This window comes from Rutilus rutilus (assembly GCF_951802725.1).
Source record: "Rutilus rutilus genome assembly, chromosome: 8".
NCBI lineage: Eukaryota > Metazoa > Chordata > Actinopteri > Cypriniformes > Leuciscidae > Rutilus > Rutilus rutilus.
The window spans coordinates 28,719,109-28,737,254 of record NC_140222.1 but is presented as its reverse complement, the minus strand read 5'-3'; the positions used below and the strand labels follow the sequence as shown (position 1 = coordinate 28,737,254).

The 18,146-nt window shown below is 38.7% G+C and overlaps 3 protein-coding genes across 4 annotated transcripts; 2 read left to right on the top strand and 1 right to left on the bottom strand.

Moving 5' to 3' along the window:
• The first annotated feature begins 36 nt into the window (after positions 1-36).
• Positions 37-4,532, top strand: oaz1a (ornithine decarboxylase antizyme 1a). The gene is given in 6 exon segments (XM_084417288.1): positions 37-224; positions 2,062-2,107; positions 2,109-2,195; positions 3,450-3,625; positions 3,720-3,805; positions 3,889-4,532. Coding segments are annotated over 6 exon segments (645 nt in total). The 5' UTR covers positions 37-105; the 3' UTR covers positions 4,020-4,532.
• Positions 4,533-4,541: 9 nt separating this feature from the next.
• On the bottom strand, positions 4,542-8,620 carry LOC311295778 (inactive tyrosine-protein kinase PRAG1). The gene is made up of 4 exons (XM_084417285.1): positions 8,320-8,620; positions 8,014-8,165; positions 7,093-7,604; positions 4,542-6,661 (listed from the first exon to the last, which is right to left on the bottom strand). Exons 1-4 carry the CDS (start codon positions 8,397-8,399, stop codon positions 5,603-5,605), a joined length of 1,803 nt encoding a protein of 600 aa, XP_084273411.1. The 5' UTR covers positions 8,400-8,620; the 3' UTR covers positions 4,542-5,602.
• A 6,930-nt stretch (positions 8,621-15,550) lies between these two features.
• org (oogenesis-related gene) lies at positions 15,551-17,742 on the top strand. 2 transcript variants are annotated; one of them, XM_084417752.1, is made up of 6 exons: positions 15,551-15,776; positions 15,897-15,977; positions 16,805-17,033; positions 17,107-17,261; positions 17,326-17,430; positions 17,520-17,742. In XM_084417752.1, exons 1-6 carry the CDS (start codon positions 15,723-15,725, stop codon positions 17,538-17,540), a joined length of 645 nt encoding a protein of 214 aa, XP_084273878.1. In that variant the 5' UTR covers positions 15,551-15,722; the 3' UTR covers positions 17,541-17,742. The 2 variants fall into 2 exon arrangements, with proteins under 2 accessions (XP_084273878.1, XP_084273877.1); XM_084417751.1 differs by having other exon boundaries at positions 15,644-15,776; positions 15,894-15,977.
• The last annotated feature ends 404 nt before the right edge of the window (positions 17,743-18,146 follow it).

The following is an 18,146-nucleotide window of genomic DNA, read 5'->3' as shown; positions in this document are numbered from 1 at the left end:
GCCACGCCCATTCGTGTTTCGAGTATAAATACTGCGGGCCTACACAACCATTACACATTCGGTCGGAGCACGGACAGAGAAGAGTCGGGTCTTGACGTTGGCCGGATGGTTAAATCCAACCTCCAGACGATCCTGAATAGCCACTGTTTTGTCAGAGAAAAAGAGAGTAATATATCCAAGATGCCAGTGATCGAAATGACCCGTAATAAACCCGAGAATGAAAGGTAATGTGGGACTTTAATGTAGCTGGCTTTGTTTGAGGCCTTGTTTTAGCAGTACAGCCTAGCGAGCTTTAAATTATATGACGAAATACACTGTAATGTTTGTACGCCTTATTGTTTTTGTTTTGAGACATAAGTCTTTCCATCTGTCAATTCTTTTCAGAAAAGTTAATTAAAAATAAAGAATTATTGTTAAATATCACGTGATAAAGCCTCGCAATTCTGGTGGGATTGTTTTGTCAGTCACTGGCTAGAATGATTGACAGGCCCGTTGCCGGGTAACAGGTTTTCGCGTTTGTAGAACATTCGAGAAACGTCCAAATCACCCATTCAAACTGTCGTTATTTCCAACGTCTATTTAAATGCCTTTAGCTGTAACGTTAGATGCTATATCAGTTTGGCTTTCGAGCCAATCATAATTTATCAAGCCTCGTTATCTAACCTCATAACATTTTATTTATGATTTAATTTTATTGACACCAGTTTATCACATTTATTCAGGTGTCGCACAGCTCAAGTGACTGACGGGGTTACGTTAGGTGTTCACGAGGTGGCTAATGTTGCAATGCTAACGTTAGCTGGCAAAGCGAAAACAGTCAGGGGAATTGCTTTTGTGTCACTGCTAAGAGGATGTTTTATGAATAATATATTGAGTAAGAATTTTAGTTCTCATTTAAACGAGAAACTTCCCACAATATGCCTGTTTAAACCGTTTTGAAGCGGATTGTAATGTGCTAACGTTAATCTTTTAAACGTCGCCTCGCCCATCTCCCCTTGTTTGTTCATCTATCATGCGTCGTTGCTGAACTGAATGGAGAACCATGGTGTTTTTAAAAGATTAATTCAGTAAACTTAATACTAATTAAGTTTTCCTTTTAATGTGTTCATATATTTATATATATATATATATATATATTATTTTTTTTATTTAAAGTTAACATGATTTAAAACTGCTCAATGAATCCATAAGTTTAATATGAAATCAGTTTTGTGTAAATTTATTAATGTTGTATGAAATGAGCAGGTGTCAAGTAAAATGTGGCTTAGTCCATCTGAAAATTAACTTATCTTGCACGGGGTCATATGGGGTTTTTGTAACCGGTTAACGTTACTGCCTCCTGTGTCCTCTTAGCTTGGACCATATTATCCATTTATGTCTTAAATGCAGGATTGCGTCACAAATCACAGGTCTTAAGTAACCCCTTTTACTCAGTCTAAATGTCGGTGTTCATTCACCTGCTACAGGCTATTGTGTAACACAATGGGTGACAAAAGACCAAAACTGCCCTCACATGTGGTACTGAATTGAAATGAGGTCACTCTGGTTTCACAGATGTATCCATTAATTTTTAGTCTGGTTATTAAAGATTTGCATTCACACACAACTGCAGCACGTGCTTGAAATAAACAGAACGATATCGTCTGCTGGTGTGGATGCTAATCTAGTTATTTATAGTTGGAAAGGATGAATAAAACTAATATTTTCATTCAAGCTACCCCAATAAAAAAATTAAAAAAACTTGTTTATTATGTTATTATGCTATTTCTGTAAAAAAAAAAAAAATGCATGTCTTTACAGAAAGTTAACCAGGTTTTATTTTGTAAATGGATTAAAGGCATCATGCTGCTTCATCACCTAGTCAGACAGCTACTGTCTCTCTGCATTTAAACATGTTATCAATGTTGTAACACCCTGGGTATGGAACCTTTGGCATTTCCCTCATGCTCTATCAGTTGAGCTACTGGAACTTACTAGTCTATCGTTCATTAATTTTTTTCCTTTATATGCTGATGTCATGCTGTCTGTTAACAAGTATGTTGTTGTGTTTCCTGGTTATAGTTCCCATCGCTGCAGTAACCCGTGTCCGGGGCCTCTGTGGTGTTCCTGATGTCCCTCACCCACCCCTGAAGATCCCAGGTGGGCGAGGGAAGGATCAGCGGGATCACAGTCTTTCAGCTAAGCTATTCTATTCTGTGAGTGCAGAGGTTTGGGTCAATTTATGTGAATAAAATACAATTTGAAATAAGTAATGTGTATTTAGTTTTTAGACTCTTCTAATTCTATAAATTTCTACATTTCTTGTTTTGAAATGAATAATAAACGAGGCTCAAGCATCAATTTCATCTGAGCAATTCCATCAAAGAAACAGTTTACCTGTAAAGCATTGAAAAATCTCAGTAAATAATGGTAACTTAAATAATATAGTAAAGTTAAATGTTTAAAAAAAGTTTATATGTCCACACAAAGATGTGTCATATATCCTACTGCTTACTTGTTGTAAAAGGTCTGAAGAGCAAATTTTATCTTCCACAAGGTATTTAGGCTATGTTTGATCTTTATGCTGCCAGAGAAAGTGAGACTAAAATCACCCTTGTGTGTGAAACGGTTTACAAATAAACATGAGCCTTACCATATCTAATAAGCACAAACTGTGTTAAAAAGAATTTGATGTGTAAGTAAAAATGTAGGCTATCTGTCTACACACTTTACCACATTAAAGAATGTGAATATAATAGATCTAATTAAAAGCGAACCAAAGGAAGAAGTTTATAATCCCCTTTGAAAATGGGTGAGACGTGAGTGACGATTTGGGAAAAGAAACGAGATTCCATGTCCAGTGGAATAACTAATGGAATATTGTTAAATTCACTGATAATCGGGTGACCAGATCGCAAACCAGAATACCAGCCGACAAAGTTTAAATTTATGGGCTCACGCACAACTCCCATTCGTCATGAACCCAAATGTATCCATGGCTGCGACGTAACATTTCTTTGTAAACAAAGTATGTGCTTCACTCGTGTCATTCATGTTAAACCGCATTCACATACAAAAAATGTGTTTTGGTGCTACTCCGCCACCGGTGGTGCGGTTGTCAAGTTTACCGGCACAGCCCTAGTGAGTGCTTATAATAACCGGGTGATATCGTCTGCTGGTATGGACGCTAATAGTTATCTTTATAGTTATTGTTCTTGGTGTGAATAGGCCTAGAGTCTTTAGAACGTATTCTGCTTAAAGATAGTGTTTGCATGATGTATGCTGTTATCTCACAGTGCAAGGGTCATATCTTATCTTCATATTAATCTCATAACTTAAGGAAAATGAGGTTGGTCATTCCACCTCACCTGACTTGTCATGTTGATGATTTGAATGTCATCTATTGCTACTAAGTGACTTTACAGCAGTAATTGCCCTGCATATAACTGTATTTGTGTCCTCTTTTGTAGGATGCTCAGTTACTGGTTCTTGAGGAAGCTCCCACGTTGAACAGCCGTGTACGGTTTTTGCTTTTTGAGCGCCGCTGCTCTGTGAGCAAGCACTTAGTTTGGAGGGGGGCACTGAAAGGGGCAGACCTTTACATCGAAATCCCCACCGGTGTCCTCCCGGAAGGGAGCAAAGATAGGCAAGTCAAATTAATGCTATCTTGTGGTTTTTCTTTTCTCCCTATTTGAAAGTTAATTTTGGCTCAAACTGGTTGTTCCATTCTTTTGCAACAGTTTTTCACTCTTGCTGGAGTTTGCAGAGGAGAAGTTACAGGTTGATCATGTTTTCATCTGCTTCCATAAGAACCGAGATGACAGAGGTAAGGATTATGGCTTTTATCTTCATGCCTTTTTGTTTCAGTTAGTTGGGCCTATTTTTAACCCTTTCTGCTACCATCTCCAGCATCGCTGCTGCGGACATTCAGTTTCATGGGCTTTGAGATTGTGAGACCGGGTCATCCCCTCGTCCCAACCCGCCCCGACGCTTGCTTCATGGCTTACAGCATCGAAAGAGACACCGATAGTGACGAATAAAGCTTATCAATCACATTTTGCTTCTAATAACTATGCTGTATCTCACCAACATGCTGTATCTCACCATTAAAAGAAACGGTATGAATATGTCAAATTGACTTTTTTTTTCTTTTCTTTCCCCCTGTTAATTACTACATTGTAGTTCTTGTAAGGGTTGTGCTGTATTTTCAGTCGTATTTGCACTAGTGTAAACGCATTTCTGCAGTGACCATTAGTTTTTAAGCCATTACCACTGGGCTTAACTTCCAATGTAATTGGATTCTTTGCTGATTCCCTTTCACCCATTCCTACACTGATCATTTATAGAACATAATATTTATGGTTAAGATCTCAAGCAACAATGTAGAATCATGGTTTTTATTGCTGATATTTTGATTTCTTTACCGGTGGCTTCAAGTTGTTGTGCTTTCTTAATGTGTGCATGAATTTGAGTTTAGTCATGACTTCAATAGGATTTGTCAGCATGTTTCCTACAGTGTGCAGAATAAAAAAATGCTCACCCTACAACACTGACTTGGTTTTGCTACCTCTTTTTATTTCCACATGCATAATGTAAATTATTAGGCCATGTCTCACTGGGTTTTCAGAACACTTTATTGTCCTAATCCCTGATGTTTTGTAATGCTCTTTTTTTTTTTTTTTTTTTTTTCAGGTATTGTTAATAAGTAAACTCCACAAGGTCAACAAACAATAAGCTGATTTTGTAATAATACATTGTATATATTGGAGAGGCTTTTACTGTACACTGGATATAATCTGTCCACTGTGAATATGATAACAGATTAATATGTAACAAGTGTTTCACATGGTAATCTTGTAGCCAGAAGTAGGTGAAAAAAAATTATAGTTATGCATATCATCACCTTCCTAAAATAATTGCTTAAGTCATTTTTTTTTTTTTTTTTTAAATAGGCAAAATTACAATTTTTTTTTTGCAGAAGTCATCTCATGATGCTGGCCACCTCTGGTAAAATTGCCCACATCCTCAGTTGAACAGATCATGCATTTCTACCCCTGTAGTACAATGGCATATGTCAAGAGTGTAGGTGGTTTTATCTTGCCTAAGTCAAAAGACAATGAGACTTAGGCAATTTTACAAGCTTTTCAAGATGGCAGTTGCATCAAGAAGAACAAAAGTCTACTTGGCCTCTGAAGTTAGGTTCAGTTTCTTATGTTTTCTGAGAAACCTGAAAAAATTACTTGGGCAATTATTTTAGAAAGGTGACGATATGTGCAACGTGCAGCACATGACATGGGTGGGGTAAAAATTCATTGTGGCCAAAATTAAGAATGTTATGTAAAAGGGTACTAAATCAAATGTGGCTTCAATTTAACTAAAAGATGCAGAAAAAATAGATATATTGGCCATGAATTAAGCATGTGCAGGCCTCTGTACAAATATTTGGGTTTTTTTTTCTTCAAGGTTTTATGAAGAAGTATACAGCAGTACATGAATATGAATAACAGTATGCTACAAAGTTCTGTTCGTATTTAAAAACTTAATTTAGGTTATATAGCTACATTAGTCAACAGCTATATCTAAGTTTCACTTTATGACAATTATCAACATTTGCATTTTAATGTTAAGCAGGTTTAAAAAAGTCATGAAGACCCATGCGTTTAGTAATGCTAAGCAAAGTATTGGGGTCAGTAAGGGATAGATATTGCAGGCAGAGAAAATCTTCCCAGTCCAAGCCATACTGATCCTGAAAGAGTCCCTTCTCGGCAAGCTTGAGGACTAAAAGAGATTGCTTAAGTAGCAGCCAATTAGAAAACACAGAGCTCTCCAGTTGGTTCTGCTGAAAAAGTCCCTGTCGTGGACCCCAAAGTAAGGCCTGGAGGACACCCACCACATCGGCCAATAGTAGCCCAGGTTTCTCAGATGTAAGCTGGGTGACCAGCCACAGCAATCCTGGAGTGTATGGAGTGTCTTGTGGCACCTTCGACACGGATGAGCAACCGTCAGTGAGATGTAGGCAGTACCTCAGCAAAGTCCCCAACTGGAACTCTTGGGATGTTGTTTCTTGAAAAACGTTGTCCTCAAAATGGCCTTTCAGTACCAAACGAGGGGTGCCCCACTTCTCCCAAAAAGTTTCACAAATCTCACTTTTGTGTATTAGCTCTTCGGTCACCGTGATCCCGGGTGTACCTTTAGAATTGTCTGTATTCATCTCCATTACCGTCTTCATTTTACTATGGTATTCCCAAGTGTCAGCACTCTTGCTCGTGATATGAGGCCACACCAAAGTCGCACTCTGTGGTTTCAGTTCTCTGTTAATTACTTTAAAATGCCCCAGCTGCTGTAGTCCTAGTACCAACTGGAGGGCAAGAAGACAAAGCCTCCTCTCATAAACCTCAGGAAGGCTGGAGTGCAAAGAGTGTCCTTCCTCAACAAAGTCCTCCAGTGTTCCCAATGGAAAGTCTCTTACCACAGTCACACTAAAACCTTTCTCTAGAAGATCAGCTACTGTTTGCTGTTGGCACACTTCAGTGGTGTCCCCATGTGAAGGCTCTGAAGTTGTCTCAGCATGCTGCAAGGTGTGATCCGTAGCTGTGCATTGTGGGAAATGGACCACTCCTTGCTCAATGTAAGGATGCGGCATGGATATAGAGCAATCTGATACCAAATCTTCTCTGTGAACCTGCCGAAACATTTAGGGGTCGTCTTCAAAATACTCATTTTCTTTTATTCAGTAACATCCAACATGTAGGATTCTTTTCCTTTAAAATAATCCCTCTACCCAAAAACTGTTGCATTGTGGCTAAATACTTGCCCTTAATTATACATAGCACATGTCAAACTGTTGGTGCTGTTTCTCAACACCTGGCATAATGAAGGAAGTGTGGTTTGAGGGTTTTGTACTGCAAGCTAGGGTTGCCTTATAAGGGTGCGCATTCTGCTTGTGGTTCAGGGGCTCAGCCTGGGAATCGTTAATGGCCTACTTAGATCTTTGGATTAAAAACCCTTGCGCACAAAATACACTATTCCGGATTGCTACAGTACCTAACTAGATTCCTTGTACATCTAATTTAGATCGGTAACTGTTTGTAATTGCAGTGTTGATGTCCTTACCTTTGCTGAAAACAGTCTCCCAGGAATCTTCGAACAACGCAACAAGTAGAAAGCATCCCTCTTCGTCCACTGCTCCTCACACAATATAAAGTCATTAGGCTGAGAAGTCTTTGCGATCTCCATTTCCTGTTCATTTAGGAAGATGCTCGATTCAATGTTTTGCAATGTGTTCCTGAGAAACTGAAGATAACACTCTTGAATACCCATGGAAACTTGCTCATGGCTCCGGAAGCTTCTGAAGACTCTTTGAAGTTGCTCATCTGTTGTATCAAAGTTCACTCTGTGCAAGGACGGACCTTGATGTAGCTCCTCTTGTACCTCTTCCTCTTGTAGTGTAGGTGTGCTATGGAATGGTGCTATCATGTATAATGGATTTTCATAGTTGTAGGTTCCTATATGATCATGGTAAGGTGGGTTCAGAGCCTCCGCTGGGAGGGATAGGGTTCTCTTCAGACTCTTTTTGGGTACTGGAGGAGGAGTTTGATCTGAGAAGAATCTTGCCTGGTGATTTTCTGAGAAACACAACAAGGTCAAAATTACTTCTAGCAGTAGAGCAAACACATGTATTCTCAGATGCGGTGCATGTCATGTGTTATGAAACAATGAAATGAAATTTTGTGGAAACTCTTAGTTCTCACAGTGCCATGAGACACAGACTCTGCGTGGTTAAGTTGTTTGTCTATTGCCTTACTGTATTGGTTTCAGGTGTTACTTCCCTCAAAATACTTATGTAGAAAAAAAAAGTGAAAAAACAACCAAAACCATGACCAGAAATGAGGAAGGCTTGCATGTGAAACGTTACAGAGTCAAGTTCTCATTTTACTAAGATCCTTATCATTGCTGCAAAACTAAAAATGTTGTATTAAACTTTACAAACACACCAGGTTCTGCCAGACAATGCCAGACATTGTAAGTGCTCACCATAGCGATGGTGTATTGGACAGTGGGCTGCATTACAGTAAGTAGGAGTGAACACTTCAGCAAATGGAGACACAGGTGTCTGTGGTCCAGACAAGAGTAGATCTCCAACCTTCAGATCTAGATCCTGCATGGAGCTTGAAGATGACTTGCTCCTAAACATGCGCACATGCGAGTTCACAGAGATACAGAAAAAATAGAGCATGTTACTGGGCTAGACCTGCTTCATTTGTATTTCAGAACTTTTGTGGTATGATGTTTCCTGTTCACAGCTAGCATGTGTCAAGTCATAACACTAGCATTTCCTACCTGCGTTGTTTGATGGGCAATGCAGGTGGCGATGCCCCTCCTGATGCTCCCAGTAGAGTGTAGTCTGTTGCTTGATCCATTGTAGTTTAGCATGTGCCAGTGAGAGCGTCCGTGAATGTGCTTTACCCTCCTACAAATGTCAGTTCCTGTAGTTTTCTTCTAGTGCATTAGCACACACACACACACACACACACACACACACACACACACAGTTATCTCACTCATTGCCACAGCATATCTAGCATCTGAGGTTGGCAGCGGAAAAGCTGAGTGCATTTTGTGCACATCTGTTCTCTGTACTTTCAAATAGGAACCAGTTTTTGTTAGTTCTAGATTAGTGCCTTTTACTGTCATGGCATGGGATGACGTTTATTTGCATTGTGCTCATGCACTGAGCTTAGTTTGTGTTAAACATGAATCTAAGATGGGGTTTTTTTTTCAATCTTGCTGAACATTTCTATAAATTGGAGGAATTTTGTAAACTTTGATATTTTATTTGTGTTTTCTACAGAACATGTAACTAAGCAACTTAAAGCACACCAGTTATAAACTCCCTGCAACAATGAAGTTGTTTGGAGACAAACACTACAAGATACCAGTGATAACGAGTGATCATCATACACTGTCATCTTTCAGTCACTAGAGGATGCTGTTGTCCCTTTATAAACAATAAGCAACCTCAAACATGACTTGAGATCAGAAATCAGAAACTGCATACTTCCTTACTATGTAGTAGGCGAAAAACAGTGTGACAAAAGAAGTATGTCCGAATTCACAGTACTCATTAAAGAGTAGGCAAAAAGTACCCGGATGACCTACTACTTTCAGTGAGATTCTTAAGTGTGCATACGATGTACACTTTACTATCCGATGAGGCCAGAGGATTTGTGAATGGCAGTGAAGTGGTGCAACTGACACTGGTAGGTCACCTGATAATGTAAACATGGCGAATGTAGTACGTCCGGATTACATTCATACTACACACACTCATACTATATAGAATGTACTTTTTAAGCCCTCGCAAAGTCAAGAGAGTATGCAATTTTGGACGCAGCCCTTTTGTGCCTGATTTTGGAATGGGCCTGATAAAGACTGGATTCAGTTCAGTTAAACTGAACTTCAGATGATTCAGTTCAATTGGACTGCACCATTTACACAGCACTTTTAACAATGCACAATATCCCAAAGCAGCTTTACTGAATGGCAAAAGCAGGAGCGAAAACTTCCCCAAGTCTAAGTCTAATAAAAACTTAGTAGGAACCAAAACCCAACCCAGAAAGTAGAGCCAGATAAAAAGTTGTCAAGTTAAGTGTCTATTGGTAAAAATGACAAGGACTACTGAATAATGATAAGAGTGTGGTTGGGTCATATGCAATTGAATATTTTATACCCCTGCCCTGCTGGTAGGTGTTGTAACTACATCATCTCTATAAATTATCCATCTCCATTCACAGCCATTCAAATTGCATTAGCATTAGCCATGCATTCTGAAAACATTGTCTTTTTAGCAAAATCACATATATATTGCTAATATTTACTTTACTTTTTTTTTTTTTTTTTTTTTTGTTGAGGGAATGCTCTTAAAAGTATAAAATGGATACATATTTTTTTCTGAAACAACTGGAAGCATTTCAGTTAAACTATAGGTCGGTTTATTGCATGCATAAGAATGAGATGGCCTGAAAGTTTTTATGTTCAGGTGTGATATGTTTAAATTTCGAAATAAAAACAATGTATTAAACAGACCTTTAGGTGGCGCTGGATCGTTCAGCAAAAAATAATATATATATCAAACATGAAAAGCATTGTCAGAATTTAAAGGCACAGTATGTAAGTTTCTCTGCTAGATGCCGCTTATTCAAAACAATAACAAAGGTGACAGAACAAAGGCAGACAGAATCAGGGGGGCAGGGTTTCATATTATTTTGAAGTTTCCCCGGGCGCCGCCATTGGCTAGCGGACCATCACCTGCTGTTAGCATCCCATTGACTCCCATTCATTTTGGCGTCACTTTGACAGCGAATAACTTTACATCTGAGGCGTTTAAAGACTCCATTTGTCCATTATTTATTTCTAAAGAAACTGTATAAAAGGCTCCATTACCTTATAGCTTACGTTATGGCCCCGTAGAAGCCGTTTTTGTAAAAATAGGCTAATGATTGCGTCATAACCACGCGACTCTCTGTCGCACAGTAGAGAGATTACCGTATGGACAGGAGGAGAAGCTCGCGGGCAATCGGGGGGACGTGGAGGCAAAATGACAAAGTAATTAATCAGAATACTTAGCAAAAGTTTCTCCTGCTCCTAGCTCATGGACACCTCCTACTCACACTCTCCGTCTCTGCAAGTTTCGGAAGGGAATGATTCAGATTTCTCTTGGCACAGCTACTAGAAGACGGACGGGTTACTCACGTCACATCTACGTCGTCAAGCTCAGTTTGAGTCTGCGCAGTACGCTCAGCCATCAGGAAGTAAGAGCTTCTAATTGACTTCACTTGTCTCCGTTGAATCCAATGGGGTCCCTGTGTCCAGTTTATATACTGTCTATGGACAGAATGCGCACAAAAAGTATTCTCGTCGCTTGACAAACTTAAGGTTTTTTGGTTTAGTCACTTGGACTATTTTAACAATGTCTTTACTAACTTTTCTGGGCTGGCAGATATCAATAACCTTGCAGCCTATGAAGGAGTGAGCCAGCTCTCAGACTTCATCAAAAATATCTTAATTTGTGTTCTGAAGATGAACGAAAGTCTTACAGGGTTGGAAAAACATGAGGGTGAGTAATTACTGACAGAATTTTCATTTTTGGGTGAACTAACCCTTTAAGTTCAATGTATTTTATGTATACAATTTTTTTAACATATATTATTTGTACACAATAACTGTTGCAGATTAGTCTACTCTACTCTTGCTGTCATAAAGAGTCTAATAGAATCCAGATGTAGGATTTGCATGTTTAGATGCGCAAATCGAGCATTTCTTAGAAGTCCATCATGTCCATCCATGAAGTGCAGATCAAAAGATGAATTGGAGTTCTAATTTAAGACATGAGTGCAGGGAAGAAGCTCTCATCAAAATAACAAAGAAGGAAAGAGAGAGAGGGTGAGAAGGGGACAATAAGGACGCAAGCACTGAAGAGACCCTGAAGTGGATCATCATTAAGCTCATATGCTGCTAGTCTCTTAGTAAAGAGACTCTTCACATGCTGTGAGTCCTGGGGCTTCCTTATGCAGAGTTTGCCACAGATTTACGTCAGTAGCCTCGTCATGTAGTCAGTAAGTACGCTGACAAAATGCAAGGAAACTGTCTAATGAACCCACTTGAACCTAAATGAAATCTTGCCATATTCAAAGATGCCAAGTGGATTTTGAATACCATTTCTATATAACTAATTATTATTCATTTTTGATAGTTCCATTAAACATTTTTTTTTATTATTATGTTATTCACTGTAAAAAATTATATGCTCAATAAGTTGACAACATATGTTTTTACATTGCTTTAACTCATCAAAATAAGTTAAGCCATTTTCAACTTTTTTTTAAGTTATACAAGATTCAACTCATTTTTTAAAAGTCAGGAATTTAAGTTGAAATTATTTAAACATCTAGTTGATTGTACTTAAAAATTTAAGGCAGCGACTTTTAAGACAGTGTAAATGCAGTGGCTGGAAAAAGTAAGAGGACTCTCAAGTCACACTTGTATGTATACATTTATATTGCATTAGACACAAAATATCAAACAAATTATGCTATTTTTTCCCTCAGAAGTCAGAACTGACTTTGTCTGTGCTCTTTTTCCAGCTGGATTCAAGGGGATTTTAAGTTTTTCTTAATTTTGTATGATATAATTTCCATAAAGTGTTTTGCTAAAAATGTGTATTTGTGTTATATTTCTTTAAAAATAAATGTCAGTTGGATTGATATTTTAATTTAATTTAATTTAACGGGATTTTTGAGGTTACTGTAGCCTATATGTCAAAAGACTGATGCTTTTGAACCCATTTGTATTTCCAAAAACGTTTATTTTCATCATAAGGTCATGGACAACATCTATCTGAACATCTGAACATGAGGAATTCATGCATAAAAAAAATAAATTCCCACACAACAACAAAACTTGTTCATTTACAATAGAAGGCGCTCGGTTGTCATGTTATTGAGCAACACTGCTCTGGGTTTGTTCATTTGTGGTTTAAATTGAAGTCGAAAGACTTTCTTTCTTGTTTGCGAAGAATTCCCCACAGGCTTCGCTTGATTTTGCTGACCGGTGCTTGTTTTATTAGCTCACTGTTCTGAGCCAGTTTCCTCTGGATCTCGATTCCTGTAACGCTTTGGCTTCTAAAGAAACGATGAGAGACAGGAGACTGATGTGGAGGGGTGCTGGCATGTATCTGAATGGGGGATGTCCTGACAGCGACGCTTCTTTTCGTTTCCAGCTTAGGGTGCCTAGACGTGTTGACCTCTTCATCGTGACCCCAACGTCTATGGCCCTGGGAGAAGAGCGCCTCTTCATTGGCCATTTGTGGGCTTTTGCTCAAAGTTACAAAGCCGTATGGGGTGGTGACCTTGGGAAGGTGAGGTAAGGAGAGAGCCGCTTGGCTAGCAGGGTCCGAGCAATGTTTGAGATCCGAGACAGCGTTTCTTACAGGAGATACGCTGAACCCAGAGGATGATGATGAGGATGAAACTGATGATGAAAGAGAAAGCTTGGCATGATAGGATCCACTAATGTCGTTATAGCTCCCCCAGTCCACCTCTTCTTCGCCCTGTCGTTCTTTCTCATTCGCTCTGGATCTATAGCCATCCTCCAGGGCTAGTTTTGGAATGGTGAATTGTGGGATGCTGCCCGGGGTCACGACGATACTGCGTATACTGTCTTTACTTCCACGGTTTTCTAACCCCAGCGAACTTCCGAACGAGCAACTTCTCGCGGTGGCCCATTTGAGCGCGAGTTTTTCCGCGGAGCTGTGCCTGCGCGCGAAAGGGAATCCCGCGCTTTCTGACTCGCTGTCGGCACTCGTGCAGTTTCCAGCACTGATGGTGCGCGTCACCGTCATGTTCTTGTGCGTTGCTGCCATGCTGTGCTGTGTCTTAAAAAAGATTAAAATATATGGTTTATTACCCGTTTGTGGAAATGTGTGACTCAAAGAGCGACCTCAGAGATTTATAGTCATCCAGACCCTTCAAATCTGCCTCACTCTGTTTGTTTTAGACGTGCGTAAATGTGACGAGGGAGCCGTGTGCGGAAACATGCCCAAATGTGGATCTCTCCCGCCTTACGGGTCTCCTCCGTGACTGACATTGATAGGAATGACAGGAACGAACCCCTCACGAACATGTAGTTTGTTACCACAGTTACTGCTATTGTTGTTAATAGTATTTAGCAACTTGGTAAACGCAAATAAAGACAAAATGGCATCAAGATTATGAAAACTCTTGGAAAAGAGATATTAGGCCTATATATTTCATTTATTTATCTAATAAAGCCTATATAGAGAATATAATTTACAATAGATAAATTATAGGCTAATATAATGCTAATATAGCTCCATTGCAATAATTATTATTGCATGGTACTGGTACAAATAATTATCATATTTATGTGCAGTGGTGTAGTCGGGGCCATACGCATGTATACACTGTATACTTACTTTTTGCCCAGGGCTGTTTGCGTATTACAACTTCTAATGATCAATATTTGCGTGTACCCACTTCTCCATAATACTGTCATGTTAGCTTCCCATTTAACTGTGTCCAGTGCAGTTGTGTAAACTCGTGATTCTTTGTTGTAATTGGTACATCAGCACTTCTATCCCACTGAGCAAAGGTACGTCATTTCTACGTCTTTGTCAGTCACACGTTGAAAAGACGTCCCCTGAGGAGCCAGAATGAAAGTTTATATTACGTCTTTTACTCTTTTTATGACGTCTTCTGAACTTCTGATATTGACGTCCAAGGGACCTCTGTACAAGGTTCAAAACTAGTTCATATGTGGTGTGGACGTATTTTAAACGTCTTATAAGGTCTCAGTTAGACATCATTTATACTGTTTCTGAACCAAATAAACACTCTCTGAATGCATTCAATTAAAACTCACCTTTATTTCTTTTCCATTTGTAGTTGCAAAGAAACTCACAGACACTGTTTGTCCGAAAATCCTGAAAACAAAATTAACTTCACTCAAAATTACAGTGGAAAACAATTAACAAATAACAAGCAACAATTTGGTTTAGTTGGGTCAGTGTTCACCTAGTGCAGTGAGAATGTGGGAGGAGAGACTGTCATTTTTATTTAAAAGTTAAGTGCAATTAACATTAAATTAATGCAGTAGTCAAGTGTTCATGTAGGCCTACCTAAATAATATCTGCATTATGAAAAGAACACATAATAGAGAGTCTTCTCTGTCCAGGTTTTCAAAACATCTCTTATGTTTCTCTGGCTGCATCCGAAAACTTTAGCAGCTTGCCTCGCGGAAAAGTGGAAAACGTTGGTCAAAAACGTTCATTTACACACAAATGACCAGCAACCACAACTTTCAGACGCCATCTTTCTTTTTCTAGCTCAACTGTCTCAACACTGCGTGTTTTAGTGACCAATTTAAACAACTTAAAAGAAATCAACATAAATGTACCCTTAGACGATTATAGGCCACCTCATACGCAAATGAACCAACAACAGGGAATTAGCAATACAATTACAAAGACACAGAACAATATAAATCTAATGTAAAATTAAACATTAGTTTGGCAAAACAACTAATACCAATGCATTTATAATGCCTACCTTTTCCCATTGTGTATTGTATTTGTAGGCCTACTCCAAGGTAGATAATACAATGGTAGCTATACATGTGCACAAAACAACAGGATTTTAGGTAAAAATTTGTGTAAGGATATATTTTTAAGGAATATTTTGTTGTTTATGATTCCTTGATCCACAATCATTGAGGCAATTTTTAAAAAATATGTTACACTGCAATTAATTAATTTAAACGAAATGAGAAATGTACCTTATATTTTTTATTTTTAATAATAATTTAAAAGTCTATATTATATTATACATTTTTTGTTATTTAATTAATTATTTTCAAGGTAACATTCAGATGCAAAAAAATAAAATAAAATAAAATGTGGCAATAGCATATTGCTTTACTAAACAAACATACATGAGATAGTAATAATTACGTGCTTTTTTCCATACTTTATAAACCGTAATATGCAGCATGCAGTATGCTAGTTTTCTAATTCGCAGACAGCGAAGGTCTCCACGCATGCGGACACCCGCACAAACCACAGTGGGCTGGATAAACGCACGTGGTTTAATTAGCACGTGCATGGCTGCTTGTAAATTGGCGGGGAATCGCTTTTAGACAGTCGGCGGATTAATTCAGAGAGCATCGAGATGACTAACCAGTGCAACTACACCGTTGAGTCAGAGAACACTGAGGGCCAAGAGGCAAGTTTATTCGATTACATTTCCCGCACTGAGACAAAACAGGAGTTTGTTTTGTTCACAACTTCGAGGCGTTCGAGAGAAATGAGCGTTTGTAAAAATTAAAACTTTTGTTCCCAGCAGAAGAAAGCTGTGTCGAAGAGAGGTGGAGTCGTTTCAGCCGTCCTCTGTCGGATTTCACAGTCTTGGCCAGTCAGTTTAACTGTAAGTCTTAAGTGCAAGTGAACTAACTGTGGTAAATAAGTGTTTACAAAATTGCTAAACCCTGGTACCGAGTACCTGTCTGGTCTGGTCTGGTCTGGTTAGTGGTCTGTTTACTCATTTCAAATGTCAGACTGTAAACAAATGATCTCAAACACTTTGGCACTCTATTTTCTTATACATAATGTTTTATATATTGCTGAAAAAAACCTAAAACTAGCTGATATACTAGTATCATTGGACATTTCAGGTGTCTAGGCTGGGACACCATCTAAACCATTGAGCACCAGGTTAGCCAAGACCAACATAAAGCAACACAGACCAGCAAACCAGTTTAAGCTGCATTTACTTTTATTTTCATTTAATTAAGTAATTTTACATACTTGACTCACTGTGGTTGAGTTATTACTAACATCCTGGCACCGAGTACTTGTTAGTAGTCAGTTGTCCTCGTTTAAGGCTATAAAACTAACAACCATTTTAGATGTATGTTGATTTTATTTATCAATCAACACCGGTCCAAAAAAAAAAAATTTGCCTAAGCCGCTCTGCTGTTATTAGTGGACACTTTTCAGGTGGCCATACTAGCTAAACCATTGAGCACCACACTGGCCAAGACCAGCATAAACCAGTTGAGACCAGAAAACCAGTTTAGGTTGGATTTATATATATCATTTTTATAAAAATTATAATTAAATTTTTTACTTGTTATGTAGATTAGTGTACTAGTAAACAATTCTTTAACTTTAAGTGTGGGTTTTGTTTTTAACTTTTGCTCTGTTTTTAAATTCTATAACTTGCTTTGATCCCGTATGCTGCTGCTTCTTAAGATGCGGGCTCTCCGTGGCTTCTGGTGGCTGTTTGGCTTCTCCACACCAGTGAAGGCCATCTCTCCAGCCGGTGAGGAAAAAGGCGGCTCCCCTAAAGAAAGACAGTGCCGAACGGTCCGGAAGCGTCTCCACAGGGTCACACGGCTGCTGTTGACCATCCTGCCCCGCCGCATCCAGAGAGCTCTGGGTTATCCGGTCTGCACCAGCATTGGCTGTGCTGTGTCCCCGGGTAAGCTCATCCCTTTACATCCCTAAACCACTCTGATATGAGACTTGAAGTGCAGCTGGTGTTTCTGTTTTAGAGGTGCGTTGCTCCCCTACCAAGCCTTGTGGTAAAGGCAGCAAGAGAAAGCAGGATGACCTGGATGAGGAAGAGGAGGTAGATCAGCAGTCCTGGGTGGAGGCGCTCACTCAGGAACTGGCCGAGGAAGACCATGTAGTTGATCCGGATTATGAGGTTAGCTCTTATCTTTTTTCTTTCTTTCACTGCCAAATTTCGGGATACTAATCTTCTCCTGCAGCCCAGTGGAGTTGAGACGGACAGTGAGGAATACCGGTCACACAATGACACTGAGAGTGACTTGGAAATAGAGAAGGGTGTCGTGGTAATCAAAGACTTGGAGACGGTACAGTTCTCCTCACTTCTCACCACCTTTTTGCTGTTTTTAATTATTCTGAACTCTATATTCCAAGTCACCTGTGTTTCTTGTTTCAGGTAGTTCCTCCTGAGGCCTAATGATGGCAGTATGTACTAATACTAGTATGCAAATCAAGAATATTTCAACAGTTGCTTAATGTGTTCATTGTGTTTGTTCTCTGGCTTTGTCTTTTTTTTTGGCATGCTCATTTAATGGCTTCCCAATTTGCTGCTTGTTCAGGTAATTTTGTAAATTTGTGTCTTTTCAGTGTTAAACTGCCAAATAAAAGTGTTTGTAGTACTGCGTCTAATTTGGTTAAGTGTCCTACACAGTTGGCCAGTGGGTGGCAGATGCTCACTTAGTTTGATAGATGCATGTTTTGTGAACGTAAAAAAGAAAATGCAATAGTATGATAGAACTTTGTAGTTTTTAAATGAATACTGAAAGCACGCACTTTGAATTCTGTATACTTTTTTTTTTTTTTTTTTTTTTTTTTAATGCTTTTGTGGTCTTGTGTATATGCATTTAAAATATTTACACAGGCAAAAATTCCTTACCAAAAGTAAAATATTTACACGCACATATGTATACACATTGTGTGTATATATAAAATGCAACTTTCCATGCCAAAAATTTATTAAAATATTATGTATGCACATATATAATCTATATAGAGAAATATATATATTTTTTTATATATTCCA